Below are 21,652 nucleotides of genomic sequence, written 5' to 3'. Positions count from 1 at the left end.
AGCCACGACTTAGCAACTGAACAAGAACAAACGTCAGGGAGCAAAGGAGGTATCTAAGAGCAACCCATCAGATCTCATGGGTCATGATTTAAGAGCAAAACAGACATCATTTTTACCAAAAGCAGGCAGAAGAAATTATATCTAAGCAGGGAGGGTGTTTGGTGTCCAGACAGAACTCAGTCAAGAAGAATACACAACCTTAGGAGTATACCCCAAGCTGACTTTCAAGCTTGGAGTTCCTTTGGGGAGAGAGCTTGGCAGGGAATTTCAAACATCAATAACTGGATTCTACACTAGAATTACTGAGTTAAAACACACAGAGAATTACCTAAGTTCTTTACCAACAGGCAGGCTGGTGGTTCAAGGTTAGAAATTAAACTGTATTTATAGAAATATTGTATCTTTGCAGACTTGAATTTGTTCTTTTGACTGAAATACCTATTTGATGTCAGTGCTACAGGAGCAACAAACTTGACAGATGTCACATCTTGTAATGGGATTAGGTCAGTTTACCTTTAAGTCAGTCAGTCAGTTCAGTCACTCAGTCGTGTCTGACTCTTTGAGACCCCATGGACTGCAGCACGCCAGGCCTCCCTGTCCATCCAGGGAGTTTACCTGTCCTCCCAGAGTTTACCCAAACTCAGCTCCATTGAGCCGGTGATGCCATCCAATCTTCTCATCCTCTGTCGTCCCCTTCTCCTCCTGCCCTCAATCTTTCCCAGCATCAGGGTCTTTCCCAGTGAGTCAGCTCTTCGCATCAGGTGGGCAAAGGACTGGAGCTTCAGCTTCAACATCAGTCCTTCCAATGAATATTCAGGACTGATCTCCTTTAGGATGGACTGGCTGGATCTCCTTGCAGTCCAAGGGACTTTCAAGAGTCTTCTCCAACACCATAGTTCAAAAGCATCAATTCTTTGGTGCTCAGCTCTCTTTATAGTCCAACTCTTACATCCATACATGACTACTGGAAAAATCATAGCTTTGACTAGACAAACCTTTGTTGGCAAAGTAATGTCTCTGCTTTTTCATATGCTGTCTGTGTTGGTCATAGCTTTCCTTCCAAGGAGCAAGCATCCTTTAATTTCATGGCTGCAGTCACCATCTGCAGTGATTTTGAAGTGAGTCTACTTAAATAGAATGTGTACAATTGAGGGATTTTTGTCCCACAGACATGAATTACATTAATATTTTAAAAGTGCTTACTGAACACCTGCTATGGAAAGATACTGTATTAAAACAGAAACTCATTTTGAAAGGTTTGTTTTTTTTTTAAATGTGACTATTTTTGTATGAGAGAATTTTAGTTTGTAAATTTCTCAAGAAATTTAAGTATGTTTAATTTTCACGTATAAAGCAGCTAAATCAGAACATTAATTGAAGTGTCATTCAAAATAATTATAGTAAATGTTTTGTGTCATTTTCTTCTTTTTTCATATTCTATAGAAGATACATATCATCTAACTAATGAAATGAGAGAAACTTTTTACTCCAAAGAGGGCTCTGATAAGTTTTTAGGGAGAGTACACCAAATTCTTGAAACTTATGATTTTTATTTTCATAGTTAGCCACCCTCTAATTGAAGCAGGGTAAGAGCAATCACACACAAATACACACAAGCCTCCCTTAGCTAAGCTGTGTGTGTCAGTCACTCAGTCGTATCCGACTCTTGCGACCCCATGGACTGTAGCCCACCAGGCTCCTCTGTCCAAGGGATTCTCCAGGCAAGAGTACTGCCATTTCCTTCTCCAGGGGATCTTCCTGACCCAGGGATCGAACCCACGTTTCCTGCATTGCAGGTGGATTCTTTACTGTCTGAGCCACCAGGGAAGTCCCCTCAGTTTTCAGATATTATAAAAATTCTATTGTTAGGGAGGAAACTGAGGCACATTGACCCCCCACCCCAGGCCTCTATGGAAGAACTGCTCTGATTCTAACAATGCTAAACACTGTTGCGGACACATCTCCCTTCTCTTCTTGGTGTTCCCTTTTTAGAGTCGGTAGATGGCAATGAGTTTGTATTCTATTTCTAGCCCATCAAGGTGCACTGCTTTAGGAAGAGGACGGTGTAAAACATAAAATGGAAATTTCCTCTTGGGGAGGAGGAAAACTGGAAAACCAACCCTCCTTCCCAAGTTTTCTCCCATGATGTGAGTGCAGCAGTTCTGAACAAAGCTTTCTATCATTTGAGCTCTTCTAACTTTCCAGGCACAGAACAGACAGTTCATAAATTCTCCACTGTGACTCTAAATGTACCATGAGGCCATTCTATGTTGAATCTCAGCAGATACCCCCATGATTTAGGAAACATCACTGTCTCAGATTGCAACATTGGGCACAGCAAAGTGCTGAAATAGAAGAATCAGTTAGAACACAGTAAACCCAGACCTCAGGTTTCCTTGGACCAAGTTCCTTGAGCATCCCATGGAAAAGTTCTCCAAAGGCTGCAATCTGTGGGGAAGGTGAGCAAACAGTAGGGCCTTTCTGCAAGGATCAAAGGTGCTCCCCATGATCACAAGTGACACACTTTCATCTACCAAAGCTGAAATCAGAGGATAACAGATACAGACACAGCAGAGTGGTAGCAGGAGCAACTATGAAAACACGTAAGAGATTTATTTACTTACTGATTTAACCTCAATCTAATAAAAATACTCCATGCAGTGAAGAAATAGTGACTGAGTACTATGAAAAATTACTATGCTTTTTTGAGAGCTCAACATTGTTCCATATTAAAATAAATAATGGAGGGCAAAGAAAAAGAAAAGTAAGTACTTTTATTTACCTGTGAAAACATAATCTAATTAGGATGAAGAATATCTATTGGAAACAAGTGATCATAATTTCAATTCAATCAATAATTATACATCTTAAGTGCAATAGAAAACCTGACTTTTTCTTAATTCTTGACTTTTAAATAAAGAATCCCTTTTGTTCACCAATCTTCTTGACTTTATGACATTTGAAGAATATTCTGCAGTTGAGCTAAAAGGAGGAAATGCTGCATATTGGGAAGCTTGGAACTAATGGGAAGTCAAAGCAGTGGAGAGGGAATGGTTTTGGAGGGCACTGCAGGCTCCTCCTGCAATGATACTTTACACAAGTCTCCTGAAGGCTGGTGATGGAGCCTCTAACTCAACACTAATTTTGACAGAAATGTTTCTGCTTTGCAAGAGTTCCTTCACGAATACCACTAATAGTTTAAAAATGAACATTCAAAGGATTCTATTAAACTAAAATTACTGTCACTTTCACCCATTAATGATAATTACTGGTGAAAGTTCGATGGTGACATAATTCACTCTAGCTGGCAATGTCTCTCAAGAATTGCTTGTTCCAAAAACAATCAGTCATCTATTTTCTGTATTACAGCAGTCTGTCAAATTCTTCCTGCCTTAGGGCATCCTCGCCTGTGTAAAGGCTGTCCTCAGTGTTAACTTCATTAATATTACGCTGCTTCTAATTTTCTTGAAGAACATTGGCTATCTCAGGAAGGAAGCTATCCAGGAAACAATATTTTAAAATCCTATTATAAAATAATGTCTAATTTCATCTAAGCACTAATGCCTATTTATACCTTTTTCAAGTAACACATAAATATTCAATTTCTCTGGTTAATTTTCCCAGTCTGCCTAAGGGTATACTTAGCCATCATCCAAAGCCAAGCACTACTTAGTTTCTTTTTACTCAGCAAGATATTCACTTCAGACTTGGAGCAACTTTCTTGACCAAGTTCAACACCACTGAATGAATTTCCTTCGACTTTAGGGATTTAATGTCAAAATGACCAAAAATCGGAAAAGAAGAGAGACGGCCTATTAATAAAGAAATAAACGCCTGGCTCCCCCACGCCCTTCTGACACACTGATATTTTCATCTCAAAATACTAACATACTAACAACAGCACAGCAACGCTGCGGACAAAGCGCGGATGAAAGGGTAGGAGGACAATGGCCGTGCTGGCTGGACTGGGACCAACTGTCGGTCCCGGCTCTCGCTGGCATGTCAAAAGTTCAACTGCACAGCTCTCCATTCCAGATGAACAGAATCTAAAAGTCAGGTAAGCTGCTGCTGGAGATGTGTATCAATATTCTTCACTGATTTAACCACCAGATCCTCTGTTTGCAACGCAGATCAGCCACTCTGCAAATGTACGCTTTGGCCACAGGAAGATTTTTTAAAACAGTTAATAGAACAGTTTTCTTTTAAACTCTGTGTTACCAAACTGAAAGAATAATATCTATAGATTACTGACATATATCAGGAGTTGGGAGACTTTTTCTCAAAAAACCAGATAGCAAATACGAGACAAACAGTCCGTGTCTCACTTACTTACTTAGTACCATACTTGTACTACAGAGGCAGCCATAGATGATATGTAAAGGTAAGAGTGTGGCTATCTTCCAACAAATATTATTTATAAAAATAAGTGCAGGATGACTTGGCTCAAGAGCTGTAGCTTGATCCACATTTTTACTTTCCATGTAAATAACAATATGCTCAACTGAACACAAAAGGAAACAAATGTCTTTCAACCAGCTATGTATCAATTTTTTGGCAAATCTTCTAAGTGTCTTTCTGGGTATTTACTATGTGCACACAGGTCCTATAAAAAAAAGAATGTGTAAGGCCATGTTCTTGAAAAATGCACAACTTACTAGAAGCATAAGACTAAAGCAAATAAAATGACCATAACCAAACATTCCATACATAATTAATATGGTAAGACTATAACAGTTTATAAAAAAGAGACTGTCTACAATCAAGGGCAAATATTCAGAGAAGACTTTTCGGAGAATGCAAGAATTGTTAAATCACATTTTGTAAGATTCAGTCAGTTAAGAATTAGGAAGAAAGTACTGATGGCAGAGAGAACATCTACATAAACTCAGAGAAGTAGTCATGACTAGGCCAGAGGTGGAGTGGATGGTATAACCAGTTCAACACAGAGGAGGACAGTCACTGAGAAGTTCAAGGCGACAGTCTCTCATCTGTAAGCTCTGCAGTCAGCTTTTTCAGAACTGAAGTTTTGCAGATTGTGGAAAGGTCAAAAGGTGTACACACTGTAAAATCACAACAAACCCGGAGCAACTTAGAGCTGCATCCTCTAATTAAAAATCTTTTTATTTCTGCAACGCGAGTATTCACATTTGATGGAGCCGCCTATCAATTCAAGTCAGGTTTGGCATCAAATCAGTTTGGACACAAAAATTTCTGATTTTCAGAGCACCATACATTTTTGAGTTGTAAAAGGGGTTGTAGATATATTTAACTGTTCAAATGACCTAAACAGTTCTGTGTTGGTTGCAATTTTCTCTGATTGGCTGCCTTGCACAAATATATATATACACACACACATTTATATATATGTATTTATGTGTATATATGTATATATACACATTTATAAGGGCTTCCCTGGTGGTGCAGAGGTTAAAGCGTCTGCCTGCAATGTGGGAGACCTGGGTTCGATCCCTGGGTTGGGACGATCCCCTGGAGAAGGAAATGGCAACTCACTCCAGTATTCTTGCCTGGAGAATCCCATGGACAGAGGAGCTTGGTGGGCTACAGTCCATGGGTCACAAAGAGTCGGACACTACTGAGCAACTTCCCTTTCACTTTCATACACATTTATATATCTATCTATCTATATATATATAATAGTTGAAAAAAGGTGAAATTCATATCATCCCTGATATGTGTGTATATGTATGTATAAAGAGTATAGTATAATAGATTGGATAAAGTAACAGCCGGGTTCAAAAGTCTATATCCTCTGGATCTAAAACAACTGAAGGTTTATGGAGGCCTCTGTTTCTCAGGGTAAATGCTAAAAAAGATTTATGTAACGTTTAAAGAGAATCATTAGACTACAGAAATGAGATAAGTTTTTTAAAAAACAGAGAGATTTGTGATCATGCCTGAAAACAAGACAATATTCAACATCTATCTCTGAAATTAAGGGTAACAACGTTCCATCAAATACAAATAATAATTCAACTCAGAACTGGCCACCTGACATGGAAGGGCTCATGGTGACAATAATGCACTGTTTGGAAAGTGCACACTGTATTAATAACTACTGATTAGGGAGACAGTTATCTAAGGAGTACTCAAGATTATATATAAGGATGATGCTACTGTGTTGAGTCCTCAACTACATACAATAAACGTAGCTGATGTTATTAAAGTTATATTATCTTCACACTGTAATAAGATCAAAATTATTGACTGAGTGATTGAACTGAACTGAATATTATATAATTCTCAGAAGGGCAATGCAAATGATTTTTAATATTAGATGAGCCATAAACCAATTAGTGTGAAGATGTACCATAATGATGTTTAACAAAGAAGGACACATTTAAAGTTAAAAACAAAAAAAAAGAATCAAGGTTTCAAGGTAGATTGTGCTAGAGAGTTTGCAAGCCTCCTCTCCTAATTTCTCTTTTCTAGGCCTTTTTCAAGGAGACAAAATGGTGCGTGAGCACTGCACAGCCACATAGAGAAGACATCTGTCAGGCACACAAAAGCCGCTCTCTGAGTGAGTTTCCACAATTGAAGCTGTGCTTTCCAGTGAGAGACTCCTGCACACAAATGAAAACCTGTATTGTACTGGTGAGACTCTAGGAAAAGTCTCCCACCAGACAACCCCTGATTCTATTTCATGGGGTCTCAGTCTCAATACACTCCGGAAAAAAAAGGTCACATGGTAGAGCTGGGGGTGGGTGTTTCAGGGCACTTGAGCTCTAGTAAAGCACACTAAGGTGTCTGTGCCCTTTCAAAAACACTACACAGTGAGTCCCTGGGTTCCTAACCTCCAACCTGGGTCAAGCAGTGAAAATCCTGGTGACATTTTTGCTCCCTTCAGAGCTACTGAGCTATGGGCTCAGACCTATCCAGACCACTGAAAAATCCCTCCTCCAAATCTTTGAACGAGCAGAAGAATCAAAGAAGCATCAGGGAAGCACTCCTAATTTGGCAGTCCTCTCAGAACTTCTGAGGACAAAGGGAAAACCACCGGCATGGTACTACTGAAGAGATAGTAGTGCCTCTCAAAGGTTTTCAGAGAGGACAATTCTCCACATAGGTATAGTCCAGTGCCTGTCACCAGTTACTAAGGTTGTTTTGGTCCCATTTTTCTCTATAATGGTTAAGTCGTCACCAGTAAAGGAATAAAAAAAAACACAACCTTCGGGTTATCAACCTTACATCATACTAAATGAAGTAAGTCAGACAGAGAGAGACAAGTACTATATGATATTCCTTATATGTGAAATCTAAAGAAATAATACAAATCTCCTGATTTACAAAACAGAAACAGACTCACACACATAGAAAGCAAACATCATTACCAAAGAGGACAGGAGGAGGGGAGGGATAAATTACCACTATATATAAAATAAACAATAAGGATTTACTGTATAGCACAAGGAACTATATTCAATATCCTGTAATAACCTATGTGTGCATGCTGAGTCACGTCAGTCATGTCTGACTCTTTGTGAGAGTCAGACTCTTTGTCTGACTCTTTGTGGGATTCTCCAGCCAAATACTGGAGAGGGTTGCCATTTTCTCCTCCAGGGAATCTTCCTGACCCCAGGATCGAATCTGCATCTCTTAAAAGGTAATAACCTATAATAGAAAATAATCTAAAGCTATAAACTTGAAATAATACAGTACTGTAAATCAACTATATGCCAATTTAAAAAATTTTAAGAAATAAAAATAGAAATATGAACCGTGGTCAGAAAACATGAGTATTGGCTTGCTAAATCTGTGACTATGTACAAAAGGAATTAATTGACTCTGATAAAAATAGTCTCCTAAGATCATTGCAACTATTACATGCAGTAATAAACATACTCAGAGCCTGGAAAACAATATGTGATCTATAAAATGGTGGTGGTAGTAGTAATAATACCAGTAATATTGGGTGTTATTGCTTTTATTACTAGTATCATTATTATTATTTCATAAAATCTGAAGGTAAGAAAAAAAGCAATGCAAATTTATTATATTCTTCTAAACAGAGAAATAAATTAGTCTCTTAAGCATCATCAACAGTCAGAAGATGCTACAAAACTGAAAGCTCTAGAGAAGAGAAAGTCTATAAAACTAGGCTATATGCAATTATGGAAAATAATCTAAGTTTTGTATATATGTAAAGGAAAGGGTAAACGTCAATCCTTCGTAAAAGCAAGTACACACATTAACTGCATCTCTGTTGAGACTGGCAGAGACATTCTCAAGCAGTATTTCTGTAATATGCATTTCCTCTAAAATGGAGGCCTAATTGCTTAGTTATTCTAAATTGCAAAATAGAAAACAAAGGAGCAGTTTTGGCCATGTGGGTAAACAACAGATTTCTAAAAGCTAATTATCTCTTTATTTAATAGACTGAAGTTGTACCAAATGAGACATTTAAGTCTAATAAATAATAAACAAACTGCAAACCTAAAGACTAAAATATAGAAGCTGCTCATATAGTTTTTATTGCTCCATTAAATAAGCTCTTATTTACTTCCTCCACAAAACATAATTATATAACACTGGGTCCATTTCAAGACCCTTTTGATGTGCAATTTAAAAATTAAGTGAATCAACTTACATACTTGGGAAGTCTTAAAGCATAATACTTGAATTCTATTATCAAACACCCTATTCTTTTCCATGATTAAGAAACTGAAGTGCAGTTTTGAAAAAGTCATACATAATCACACAAATTCACTATTCGTCTCACTAGAAATGATCACATATAAGGATAGCTATGCACTTTAAATAAATTTTAGTGTCTATACTTACAAATTTCTACATCAGATATTTAATACTTTCACTATCTTGCAAATTAAAATAACTCAAATTTAAACATCAACCTTAGAAAATGTATTCAAAATTCAGCCAATTAAAGACATCTTGAAAATGCAGTTGTTTGTTTTATGTAATATCAAACCATTCAACAGAAATAACAACTGCACATGTGATTATTTAAGAGACCTCCAGGCTCATCATTTCCAAACAGAACGAAAATGAGACAAATGGCCTTTTAATCCCATCACATGATAACACGAGATGGGGTGCTGCTTAGTCTTGCTGCTCTAACGGGTTTTTAATGCTGCACTTTTCTTCTCAGTAAAACTTAGCCCACTATTCAGTGTTTATTTTCATTCTACTAACAAAAATAACATTCGGAAATGATAGTGATAATAAATAGTAGACTTTCAAATAGTTGTTTGCTCTCTTGCCATGGGCAAGTAGTGATTTACAATGGATAAGAAAGAGCAGGAATTAAATTTACTCCACTACCTCAGGTGGTGATGCAAGCATTTGTACATCTGTGAAAATATAGTTCTTATTTGCATGATGAAAATACTACAGTCATAAAAATAGATGGAAGGAAGCTCCCTGTGTGTTTAGGGCAGGGCAGGGTTGAAGACTTTTCTCCCCTGTTTCATTCAGGAGTATGTGTTCTACACACAAAAACAGACAAAACAAACAGTCCCCGATCCAGAGGTGACAAAGCACAACTGTGAATTAGACAATGTGCCCTTCTATTTTCTTTAGAGAAAAGGAAAGTCAGGCTGATAACTTCTATAAAGATTACAGTAACAGTATGTTCTACATGAAAATAATAACACCCAGAAAGAAATACATGAAAATTTAGCTATCTTCACAATAAGATGTTTAAAAAGTTCACAATATTAGCATATATAGGATAGTAAATCACACGAGCCTAGTTATCCTAACAGTTTATAAGGAGTTTTGTAACCAATACTTTAAATTAGTAAGTCTGCTATCTTAATATTCTCCTTTCTGAGTTCTGAGGACCAAAATTCATCACGTGCACTAACCAACCCAGCCAGTCTCCATTTCCATCTCATTATCTCGTCTTACTTTACTTCACATAACTTTCTATAATCTGAAATTATATTATACAGATGGTTATGTATAAGATGTATAAAATAATTACAAATATAAGATAATAAGATAAGATAATGACCCTCATATTAGAATTTTAAACTTCATTACAACAGTAATCTTATTTGTCCTTATTTATCACTGCAATTCTAGCACGCTGAGGGGGGTAAAAAACTGTGGCTGAATAAAAGAAACAAAAGTGGCATAGCTATTAATTTTTTCTATAACAATAAAATAATAATGGAAGACCTCAGCACTTACATTTTTCATAACAATATAATACCCAGTGACAAAAAGTATGTTCTGTACCTAATATGGAAAGAAAAAGGTTACTTCATATTTATACTATTTTTGAATATAAAGAAAGGTATCAACATATCAGTAATAATATATTTGATACTTATATGACTTACTTGGTTATAATAGCTACAATAATATTGAGACTGAATACCTAGTTTTTCTATGCTAATAATCATGGTATGTTTAAAGGAAAATTAAAGACCATTCAGAATAATCACTATTTACTGGGATTTCAGAAGAGGTCTTTTACTTTGGTGAGAAAATTATATGTTTATGTACCATAAAATTTGGGATATAGCCCTCAATTCTAGATTCTTTAAAATGCTATAGCCTATAAGAAAAAAATTAAAACTTGAGTTACAAAATTTTCAAATGTTTTCAAAAGAACATCAAAGCTTTCTGCTGTACCAAAAGTTGTATCGTCTTTTATCAAAAGGCTTTGATTAAACCTTTTAAAATAGTCACACATAATATAATATTTTTTAAGATGCACTAAAGTATTTATTTAATAGTTTATATAAGTCAATGTCAGCCAGAATATTCTTTGAAGAATACTCTCCTGGAAAATGACGGAGTGTATGGCACAAAGGGACCTCAGCATCTAACGGTTTTGGAAATCTCTATCAAGTGAGAGCCTTACATTTATTTGAGACTCATCCATGATAAAACTTTTCAGACCATGTTGGGGAAAGGATAGTATGGAAAATGTTCTATAAAATAATCTAGTAGGTCAAAGGATGCAACAGAAAACTTTTCTTAAATTTATTTTAAAATCAAAAATATTCAATTTTATCTTAATAATTAACAACAGAAAAGTAACAACCTTAACACAATATAAACAAACTATTGGACATAAATGATGGTTAAAATAGCACAGTTTTGACGGAACTCAGAAACAGATTCTAGCATATTAAAAACTACGTGTCAAATATATGAATAACTAAGACAGAATTACAAATAAATGGAGAAAATAGTATTACAAATAACTTAAACTAAAAAAAAATTGAAGCGGAATAAGAAATTATCAAAGGAATGATTTTCTAAACTTAGATACGATAGTAAAAAAGTCACAAAAGCAAAGATTACAATAAAATATTACACAAAAAGGAAGCAATTTATATATGGAATCTAGAAAGATGGTACTGATGAACCTATGTGCAAGGCATGTGGAGACGAAGACAGAGACTTCTGGACACAGAGGGGAAAAGAGAGGTTTGGAAGAATTGAGAAGAGTAGCACTGAAACATATGCATTACCGTATGTAAAATTATCAGGTTGGTGCAAAAGTAATTTTGATTTTGCATTGTTGAGCTTTGCCACTTGATACAGTAATACATGGTTATGTTATTTTAAAAAAGTAAAAAAAATTTTAATGTAAATATTGATACATAATGAATACATAAATCTATGAGAAAAATAAGACAATGCCACACACAAAGGAAGAAATGCAAATGCTCCGCAGACATTTGGAAAAAAGTCCAGTTTCAGTAGTACTCACAGAAATGCAAGTTAAGATAATAAAATACAACTTTTTAACCTATTAAGTTAACAAAAACCTTACAAAATGAGAAATATCAAACCAAGGCACATTCATAAACTAAATAGTAAAAGTTGGTGAAAGTAGAAAAATATTTCTGGAAATCAGTTTGGTAGCATGCACCAAGAATCTTAAAACTATTTAACCTTTTTTCTTTCATATTCTAATAATTACAAACACTTTTCAATTACTTATGCATTGAGTGAGTGAGTGAAGTCGCTCAGTCGTGTCAGCCTCTTTGCGACCCCATGGACTGCAGCCTATCAGGCTCCTCCATCCATGGGATTTTCCACGCAAGAATATTGGAGTGGGTTGCCATTTCCTTCTCCAGGAGATCTTCACGACCCAGGGATTGAACCCAGGTCTCCCGCATTGTAGGCAGACGCTTTACCGTCAGCCACCAGGAAAGTCCACTTATGCATTAGGTATGCCCAAATAACTATCACACAGAAAAGTTGAAAATAAATATTTCTCTATGACCTCATACTAATGAATGCAAAATTAACTGCAAGTTAAATTAGACATGATACTTTCAATGGATGCAATAACAGATATTAAAAATTACAAATTAAAAATCATAATTTACATAAAATGAAACATTCTGGAAATTCAGGAAGTAATGTGAGACACTAAACTGTCTGTTGGCTAGAGTCATGTAACTACTGTTAAAAGACAGAAGCTTTAAAAATTTAAAGAAAAATGGGTCAAGATATTAACAGCGATTCCTTGGATTATGGTCTTTTGATTAAAATACTTTTTAGGTGTCTTCTATAACATGAAATTACTATTTTCAAATTGGAAAATAAAATAAACTTAGGGCTTCTCTGGTGGCTCATAAAGTAAAGAGTCCACCTGCAATTCAGGAGACCCAGGTTCAATCCCTGGGTCAGGAAGATCCCCTGGAGAAGGGAATGGCCAGCCATTTGTCTTCTACAACAGGAAAATATTACTTTCAAATTGAAAAATAAAATAAACATAGTTATCTTTAAAAATGGAAGCTTCCTCCAGAAGAAAAAGAAAATTAAATGAAAATATTATTAAGGTTACATTGGATACGAAGGTTCATTAAAACTTTTGCTTCCTGTCAGGTTTCAACCTTCCAGGTTGATTGCTAAGAGGCTTTGTATGACAGACCCTTAGGTAAAATCCCCAACAATACACAGTCAATCTGCCATCAAGCAATCCATCCAGATGACTTGTTTACCAAAACTCAATGAACTAATAATGTTCAAACACCTGAATGTCTGGTAAACTAGACAGTAATATATTATTTTAAAAGGTTTCCAGAAGCATCTTTTAAAAATCAATGCTTAATTGTCCTGATCTACATTGTGTTAACACTTTAAGATATTTCTGTGAACACTTTATGGATTTCAAGTGTACTCTTATAAATAAGAAATTGTGCCTGGATGATTTTTTAACCCCTGGGTAAAACTTGTGCAATACATCAAGGTACTCAGCTTGCTTTATTAAAGATAAAATATGTCTGTAAAAATAGAAGTGAAGAAGGCAAAAAAAGCATCTTGGTTTTTACCCTCAGAGAAACTTCAGGTGAGTTTGCAGCCCTAAGCTGTAAACTATGGTAATTTAGCAGAGAGGCTGATAGATTTTAATTAGTCTTCTACAGTCTTTGGTGGCTTGGAGGTGGAAGAACCAGGATTTAGAGGGGGCAAAAATATAACTATATTTTACCTCTTTTGCTTCTAAGTTAGTGGTACGTTTTAAATTTAGAAAATACACATATATGTTTCTGCAAAACAATAATTTTTGTACTTTTTCTTTTCAATTTTTTCTAAGAACTTTTTATTAAAGAAAATTTCAAAATAGAGAATTTAAAAATTTCAAAGTAGAGAAAATGGTATCGTGAACATAGCCTACCCTCCAAGTACCCATCGCTCAACTTCACTAAGTACTATTTGTAGTCATTCTTGTGTCATCTGTACACATGCCTATTCGTCATGCAAGGCTATTTTGACTGAAATCCAAGACATTACATCTTTTCCTCTATAAAACTTCACCATGAGTCTCTAAAAGACACTTTAAAACATATTCACAACAATGTTGTAATAATGTCTACAAGAAAAAACTAAAGCATTCAGATTTTTCAGACTACGTTTTTCTACATTTGTTTGGACTGCAGTATACATGAGTTCCATTTATAACAGCTGGTTGATACGTCTCTTAATCAATAAGTGTCCTCTCCATCATTTTTCCCCCCTTCTTTAAGAGTATTTTGTTAAAGAAAATAGGTTACCTGTCCTGTAGAATTTCTCAGTTTCCTATAGCTGTTAATTTATTCACTGAAATAAATTATTGCAGACTGGTTATTTAAGTAGTAGCCAAAGAAATGCTCATATAATAGAACTACAGCAAAACCACCCATGACCAATGTCAGAATGAAAACACTACTTGTTATTAATCTGAAGTGGGGAAAACCCGTAAAAGAAAGAATTGCTCTACTGTTTAAAAACAGAAATAAGTGAAGACGTCTTCCTTTTTCACAGAAGGATATTAAACTGCCGATTAATCTTGGTATACAATATAAATAGCAAATTTGATAGTACTCACCAGTCTTCATCTCTAATAAGCGCTTTTTCTTTTGTTGGCGTTCAAATCTTTCCTTCTCTGCCAATTCTTTGGCTATCTTGGCACGTTTTTCTTTTTCCTCTTCTTCTCTTTTTTTGACATTCTCCTTCATTGCTTGCTGTTATAACCAAATTTTGGAAAATGATCAATTTTAACCACAATGATTAAACAAAGAAAATGTAAAATTATTCACCTGTAAAACTGCAGTTAAATATCTTTTTAGGTAATGGTTACTTCTTTAATTAGTAACACAGTCTTTTAAAAGATTTGCACATGAATCCTCCTTAAAAGTATTATGTATCTAAAAATACAACTGTTACGTTTAAAGCACCTGCATCTTAGTGAAATCAACTAAGAGAAGGAAGACAGAAACTAAAAATAAAAAAAGGACTTAATTTACAAATCAAAACTGTTTTCCTATATGTACTTCCAAAAGAGTGCCTAGCAAATGTATTACTCTCCCATACCTCCTTTAGTAAATAAACCACTGAGTACAAGAAAAATAACTTATGAAACAATGATAAAAAGCAGAAATACTGTAATGGCTACTTTATATGATAATCTATGTTTCACAATTTCTTTCATACAGATAGAAGTATCAGAAGGATGACTAAAGAAATACATGGCATTTCAAAGTCAGGGCCTCTGACTGTTCATCAAAACCAATAATGATAAGTGAAACACAAGATCTCAATAGATATGAGACTAGTTATTTTTGTACTTTTTATAAGCTTTATGCAAATCAAGAAATGCCATTCCTGTGGCATTTGTAGGAATCAGCAGGTAAACATGAAGTTTTCAAAGTGCCAACAAACAGCATGTCATCACATTACAATCTCCTGTGGAGACTATTCTCAGCACCGATGAAGCCAAAGAGGTTATATAATTGCTAGTTTGAACTGTGGTGTTGGAGAAGACTCTTGAGAGCCCCTTGGACTGCAAGGAGATCCAACCAGTCCATTCTGAAGGAGATCAGCCCTGGGATTTCTTTGGAAGGAATGAGGCTAAAGCTGAAACTCCAGTACTTTGGCCACCTCATGGGAAGAGTAGACCCATTGGAAATGACTTTGATGCTGGGAGGGATTGGGGGCAGGAGGAGAAGGGGACGACAGAGGATGAGATGGCTGGATGGCATCACGGACTCGATGGACGTGAGTCTGAGTGAACTCCGGGAGTTGGTGATGGACAGGGAGGCCTGGTGTGCTGCGATTCGTGGAGTTGCAAAGAGTCGGACACGAATGAGTGACTGAACTGAACTGAACTGAACTGCTAGTTTATCACTAATAGAATTAAGCAGAAAAGTGTATAATTAAACAAGTATGTGCCATGTTATTTTTGGCGAGGGTTTAATCTTCTTGACTATATATTTTTTTAAACCCAATAGATGGGGCAAGTCCTTCATTAGAAGTCAGATAATAAAGTTTGGTACTATTGATCAAAACAACTAAAAGGGAAACTGCAAGGGAAAAAAGGAGAAACAAAAAGAATAGAATAGAGGGAGTATTAACTCATCCATGCGAAGAACGTTTACTGAGAGACTGAGCTGTAGATGCATACACGCGAGCATGCTTAGTCTCCTGGTGTGTCCAACTCTTTCCAAGCCCCTAGACGGTAGCCCTCTAGGCTCCTCTGTCTATGGGATTTTCTAGGCAAGAATACTGGAGTGGGTTGTCGTGTCCTCCTCCAGGGGATCTTCCTGACCCAGAGGTTGAGCAGATTCTTGACCACCGTTTACCTGGGAAGCCCTAACAGTAAGTGGTACTGTGTTAAAGACTTGAGATACATATTAAAAGATCTAAAACAAGTTTACATTCTGTGTGATAGGTTGGGTCTGGAGGCAAAGACAGATTATAAACAATTAAAATCTCTAACAAGTATAGTACTACAAGAAAAGGAGGGATGTGATAGAATTCCTGGAGAGTTATTTCATCTTATTTGGTCAGATAAGGTTTCCCACTTGGTCTTAATTCAAGCTCAAAGTCAAGGAGCTATCTAGGTAATGATCTAGGGAGAGCCAAATGCAAAGGCTTTTGGTGGGCTGGCAAGAGAAGAGGCCAGTACGGTGGTGTTAAATGAAGTCAGGAGGTATGCAGGGACCCGATCATTTAGGATATTCAAGAACAAGATGAGGAGTTAGAGTTTCCTTCAAGTGAACTAGGAAACAACAAAAGATTTTCAAGTAAGAGAGTAAAACTAAGTAAAATGCAAGCTTAATGAAGCATTTTTGTTCCAAACTACCTTTTCAAAGATATGAACAGTCTTAGAAAATAGAGGCAGTGTTTCCCTCTGAAGCAAATGGATTTGTTTCCTGTCCAGAATGATAAACTGGGGCAACGGTCAAATAGTCTTAATTCTGAAAGAAGATTGGGTTTTCTAAATTCAGGATTTCCCTCCAGTAATACAAAGCACTGTGAGTGCAGGTATTAAACCCAGCCTTTTTCACATTGCCTTGTGGGAATTCTGAGCTCAGAAATCCACAAATCTGGTTACTTTGGCTACTATTTTTGCTATAATAAACTATTCTTTGTTTCTGACCCATGGTCTTTTTGCCTTCTACCAACATTCATGAAATTATGGAAATCAAGAAACTTTGGTAAATTCTCAGAAACTTCACAGATCATGACATATATTAACATTAAATGATATTGGTAAGCTATGAAATTCTAGCTCCAAAAATAAATATTTTAATATGCAGTTAATTGTTTCCTCAAAATGGAATCTGCATCCTCTATTCTAGCTCTGAATAATTCTGTTCTTGTCCACTACAATGAAAGCACTAAGAGGCAGATGCAATACCTGAAAGCTGGTTACAGTTTATGTTTTCTCTGCTATGCGCCTTCATGTTGATGTAGCATACGTTAAGCCCCAGGTAGAGGACGACAGCTGCTATAAAGACCAGCGTAGACTAGGAAAGGAGAAGGCAACCCCAAAGTAGAAAATAAGTGGGCTCTTAAAGGCAAGTGTGTATGCCTGTGTGTGTGTGTGCACCCATGCAGGTATATGGAAGATGGGGAAGGAACACTGAACAGTGGTAGAGAAAAGGACAGGCAAATACATGGGGATCAAACTTGTTTCTTGTTTGAGCGAGGAGTAAGAGGAACAGATAATAGGTAAAAATATCATGTAGCTTTTATTTTTGAAACTTATTAAAGTATACAATTTCCAGATGTGAATTTTCTACTTTAATGACTAGATGCATTTCAATAAGAATATCAAATAGGTAACCTATTACTAGATATAACTGTCACGCCTTTTTAGTACTCCTTTGGGTAATAAAAAGTCAAAATTACTTCTCAGATCTATAGAATTAATGTTTACCTTGAGAAATAAGGTCTGAAGGAGTTCTTAAAGCTATATTCTTCTATGGAAAATGCACTATCAATTTCCATTTAAAAGACTATTTCATTTAAAAATATCTTATTCTGACATTAGAAGAATTTTAGCTGGAAAAATACCAACAGACAGCACAGAAATAGGTATCTAGTCTGAAAATACTATCACAGTTCAAGTGGTAATTTAGGGGGTTTTTTCACGCTAAATTTTGAGAAGTAAAAGTAGCCTAAAACAGAAAAGTTAGTTCTAAACCCACATTATTCTAGATATAATTGCCTATTAGTTTCTTCAATTCCAAAATTTGAAGCCAGAAAGGAAGTTGAGGGTGAGTCATATATGAAGGTAAGAGCTTCTCAGGTGGTACAGAGGTAAAGAATCTGCCTGGCAATGCAGGAGACACAAGAAAGGTGGGTTTGATCCCTGGGTCGGGAAGATCCCTAGAGTAGGAAATGTCAACCCACTCCAATGGGAAGTGACCCAGTCAATGGGGTCGCACAGTTGGACATGAGTGAGGGATTGAGCACACACATGCAAATACATGAAGATAGTTAGCTATCAATTTCTTTAAATCATCCTATGCTTTACCTGGTTTACTACATAGTCAGTTGGCAAGTAAAGTGCACTGCCCCCAACTGTCATCTATGTAATACCAAAAGAAATCCTGCGTGCCTGCAGAACTTGCAGACACAACCTGGTGCGTGCTTTTGTCTGAAAGATCACACAGAGGGCTTTCAACCTTCAGACACATCTGGACTATTCATGGCAAAGGCATAACCAATAACCTACCTCCGTTCCTAAGGCCATTGTGCTTTTAATAATAACAAAAGACTCTAAAGTATCTATAAAAATACAGTAATAAAATATACAGGTATACTAATGATGCATGCATATATACATATATGTTAACAAACAGATCTCTTGGAGGAGGGCATGGCAATCCACTCTAGTATTCTCGCCTGGAGAATCCCATGGACAAAGGAGCCTGGCGAGCTACAGCCCATGGGGTCACAAAGAGCTGGACATGACTGAGGAGACTATACACACACACGTGCATGTACGCACACATACAGGTGCATGTGTGTGTGCTCTGGAAGAAAATAAAACACACCAGTTCACAGTTGTTTTCCTATAATATATGCTTTCTACATAACTAAATGCAATAAAATGAACTTTGTCACAACTAGTTTAAACATACATTACAGCAATATACAACATACTTTCCCGCAGAGAAACCAAAATAACCCAAAGCCAGTAAAATTAACCGGATGTGTAGGAACGTAAAACTTAGAAGTCTGGCACTGTAATCCTCTATACTATGTGCCTACTATAATTTTTTTTTTTTTTTAGTTTTTTTGATATTTGCCGTATCCTTTATTGTAAACTACAATGATTTGTTTTCTTCACTCAACATTGTATTTTTAAGATTCATCCATATGTTTATATATAAATTATGCTTCCTTGTCACTGTTTATAAAATTAAATTGGGTATTATTGTTTACTCTCCTGTCAGTGGGATTTGGGTTGTTTCCAATTCTTGAGCTATGCTGAATCATGCAGTTACAAACATTCTTGTACATTTCCCTGTGTATATACATATGAGCTTTCTTTTTTTGTTGTAAATGGCAGGTCTCATTGAGTCTTAGATTTGTTTAGAAACTGCTGACAGATACTCTTTAAGTGAAAGAGCACACTCCATCATAGAACATAACATTTTAGAACAGAAGGACTGAGGTTAAGTATTGTTTGTCTCAGTTCTAAAAACACATAAATATAAAGTTTTAGGTTCCACTGTGTGTGAGGACAAAATAGTTTGAAATTCACTGCTTTCTAGGCTAGGAGCACAACTGATGAACAAAACAAGAGGTTCATCTTTCGTTTTTCTACTAAATGAGGTCAAAATGCTTTCCCAGTGACTGAGCCAATGTACACTTCCGCCATCAACACATCAACATAGCTAACATACTCACTAATACTGTTATCAGTGTTTTGTCTATACAGCAGGTATACAATAGTATTACATCATGTTTTTAACCTGTGTACCTATGGTTACTAATTCAAGCATTTTCTCACCCATTTACAAAATATTTGCATTTCCTATTCTAATGAAATGCCTCTTCATATCTCTTATCCACTGTTTCATTACATTATCATTTTCTTAATGATTTACAGCTCTTTAAATATTCTGGATGCTATTTTTTGTTAACTTTATGCTTTTTAAAGCATAAATATCCAGCATGTAATATCCTGGTTTTTACATATCATTGTGCATTATTTACATTGCCTTTTTGTAAACAGAAGTTCTCAAATTTACACAGTAGCCAAAAACCTCTTTTCCTTCATTGTTCATACCTTTAATACATTATTTAGGAAATCCTTCCGTACATGAAAGTCAACAATATTCTTCCATGCTTTCTCCTCAAATTCTTAAATGATGTTGTTCATATTTCAGCACCTATGTTATTTAACTGGGATCAACATTTGTGAATACATTTGTGAGTAAAATGAGGTATGATTCCAATTTAACTTTTTCTTTTTTTTTTTTTTAATTTTTAGTTTTTTATTTTTTAAATTTTAAAATCTTTAATTCTTACATGCATTCCCAAACATGAACCCCCCTCCCACCTCCCTCCCCAGAACATCTTTCTGGGTCATCCCCATGCACCAGCCCCAAGCATGCTGCATCCTGCGTCAGACATAGACTGGCGATTCAATTCACATGATAGTAAAATGAGTTGACCCATAACAATTTCACAAATAGCCTATCCTTTCCATCACTGACTTACAAAGCGACTCATCTGGATTTTAAGTGTTGATGTTTTGGAGCTGTTTCAGTCCATTTGATCACTGTATCCATGTCTGCACCAATACCATGCATGTGTGCGTGCTAAGTTGCTTCAGTATGTCCAACTTTTTGCGACCCTGAGGACTGTAGCCTACCAGGCTCCCCTGAGCATGGGATTCTCCAGGCATAAATACTAGAGTGGGTTTCCAAGCCCTCCCCCATGGGATCTTGCTGACCCAGAATCAAACCCACGTCTCTTATGTCTCCTACAAAGGCTGGAGGGTTCTTTACCAGTAGTGCCAACCATTTTGTTTTAATTATTATAGTGTCTTAAGGTGAGCCCTCTTCACCAAATAATGGAAATTTAACTCTTAGCTAATATAGTACAGTACTCAAGAATGAAAAATATAAAAACTGGAAAAGAAGAAGCCAATTACTTCTTATGTTATCTATGAATAATTAAAAAAGGAATCTACAGGAAAATTATTAAAAATAAGAGACTTTATCAATGGAATATGTAGAATGAACTGCATTTTGTACACTAGTTACAAAATATTGGAAATTGTAATTTTTCATAAAGAAAGCATTTACAATGGAACAATAAATGATAACAAAGAGAAGATACAGATAAAAAAAGATTTCTTCTTCTTCTTCTTTAGAAATGACTTCACTATTCTCAGGCCTTTGCTTTGTCATCTATAGTTCAAAACAGACTTATTAAAATGCCTATTACGATTCTGAACAGAACTACTGATTCTATAGTTAATATAGAATTGGTATCTTTATATTAGTATTTAATCTCTCTACTTATGAACATGATATGGCTCTCCATTCACTTTTGTCTTTTAAGAAAGTGAAGGTGAAAGTCACTGAGTCATGTCTGATTCTTTGTGACCCCACGGACTATACAGCCCATGGAATTCTCCAGGCCAGAATACTGGAGTGGGTAGCCTTTCGCTTCTCCACAGGAGCTTCTCAACCAGGAATCAAACCCAGGTCTCCCGCAATGCAGGCAGATTCTTTACCAGCTGAGCTACAAAGGAAGCCCAAGAATACTGGAGTGGGTAGCCTATCCCTTCCCCAGCAGATCTTCCCAGTACAGGAATCAAACCACGGTTTCCCTTTACCAACTGAGCTACTGTCTCTTTAAAGTCTACTGACAAAAACTTAGAATTTACACCATTCAGGTCTTGGGCATCTTT

The 21,652-nt window shown here is 36.0% G+C and overlaps 1 protein-coding gene across 3 annotated transcripts in view; it reads right to left on the bottom strand.

The window, feature by feature from the left end:
* Window positions 1-21,652, bottom strand: part of DIAPH3 (diaphanous related formin 3) — a 562,554-nt gene that overhangs the window by 166,679 nt on the left and 374,223 nt on the right. For all 3 annotated transcript variants that reach the window (XM_069602158.1, XM_069602160.1, XM_069602159.1), the window contains one exon: window positions 14,318-14,453. In XM_069602158.1, the coding sequence (XP_069458259.1) occupies window positions 14,318-14,453 (136 nt within the window). The remainder of the gene's footprint in view (window positions 1-14,317; window positions 14,454-21,652) is intronic.

This window comes from Ovis canadensis, chromosome 10 (genome assembly GCF_042477335.2).
Source record: "Ovis canadensis isolate MfBH-ARS-UI-01 breed Bighorn chromosome 10, ARS-UI_OviCan_v2, whole genome shotgun sequence".
Lineage (NCBI taxonomy): Eukaryota > Metazoa > Chordata > Mammalia > Artiodactyla > Bovidae > Ovis > Ovis canadensis.
Note: the sequence above shows the minus strand (reverse complement) of the source record. Positions and strands in the feature narration are given on the sequence as shown.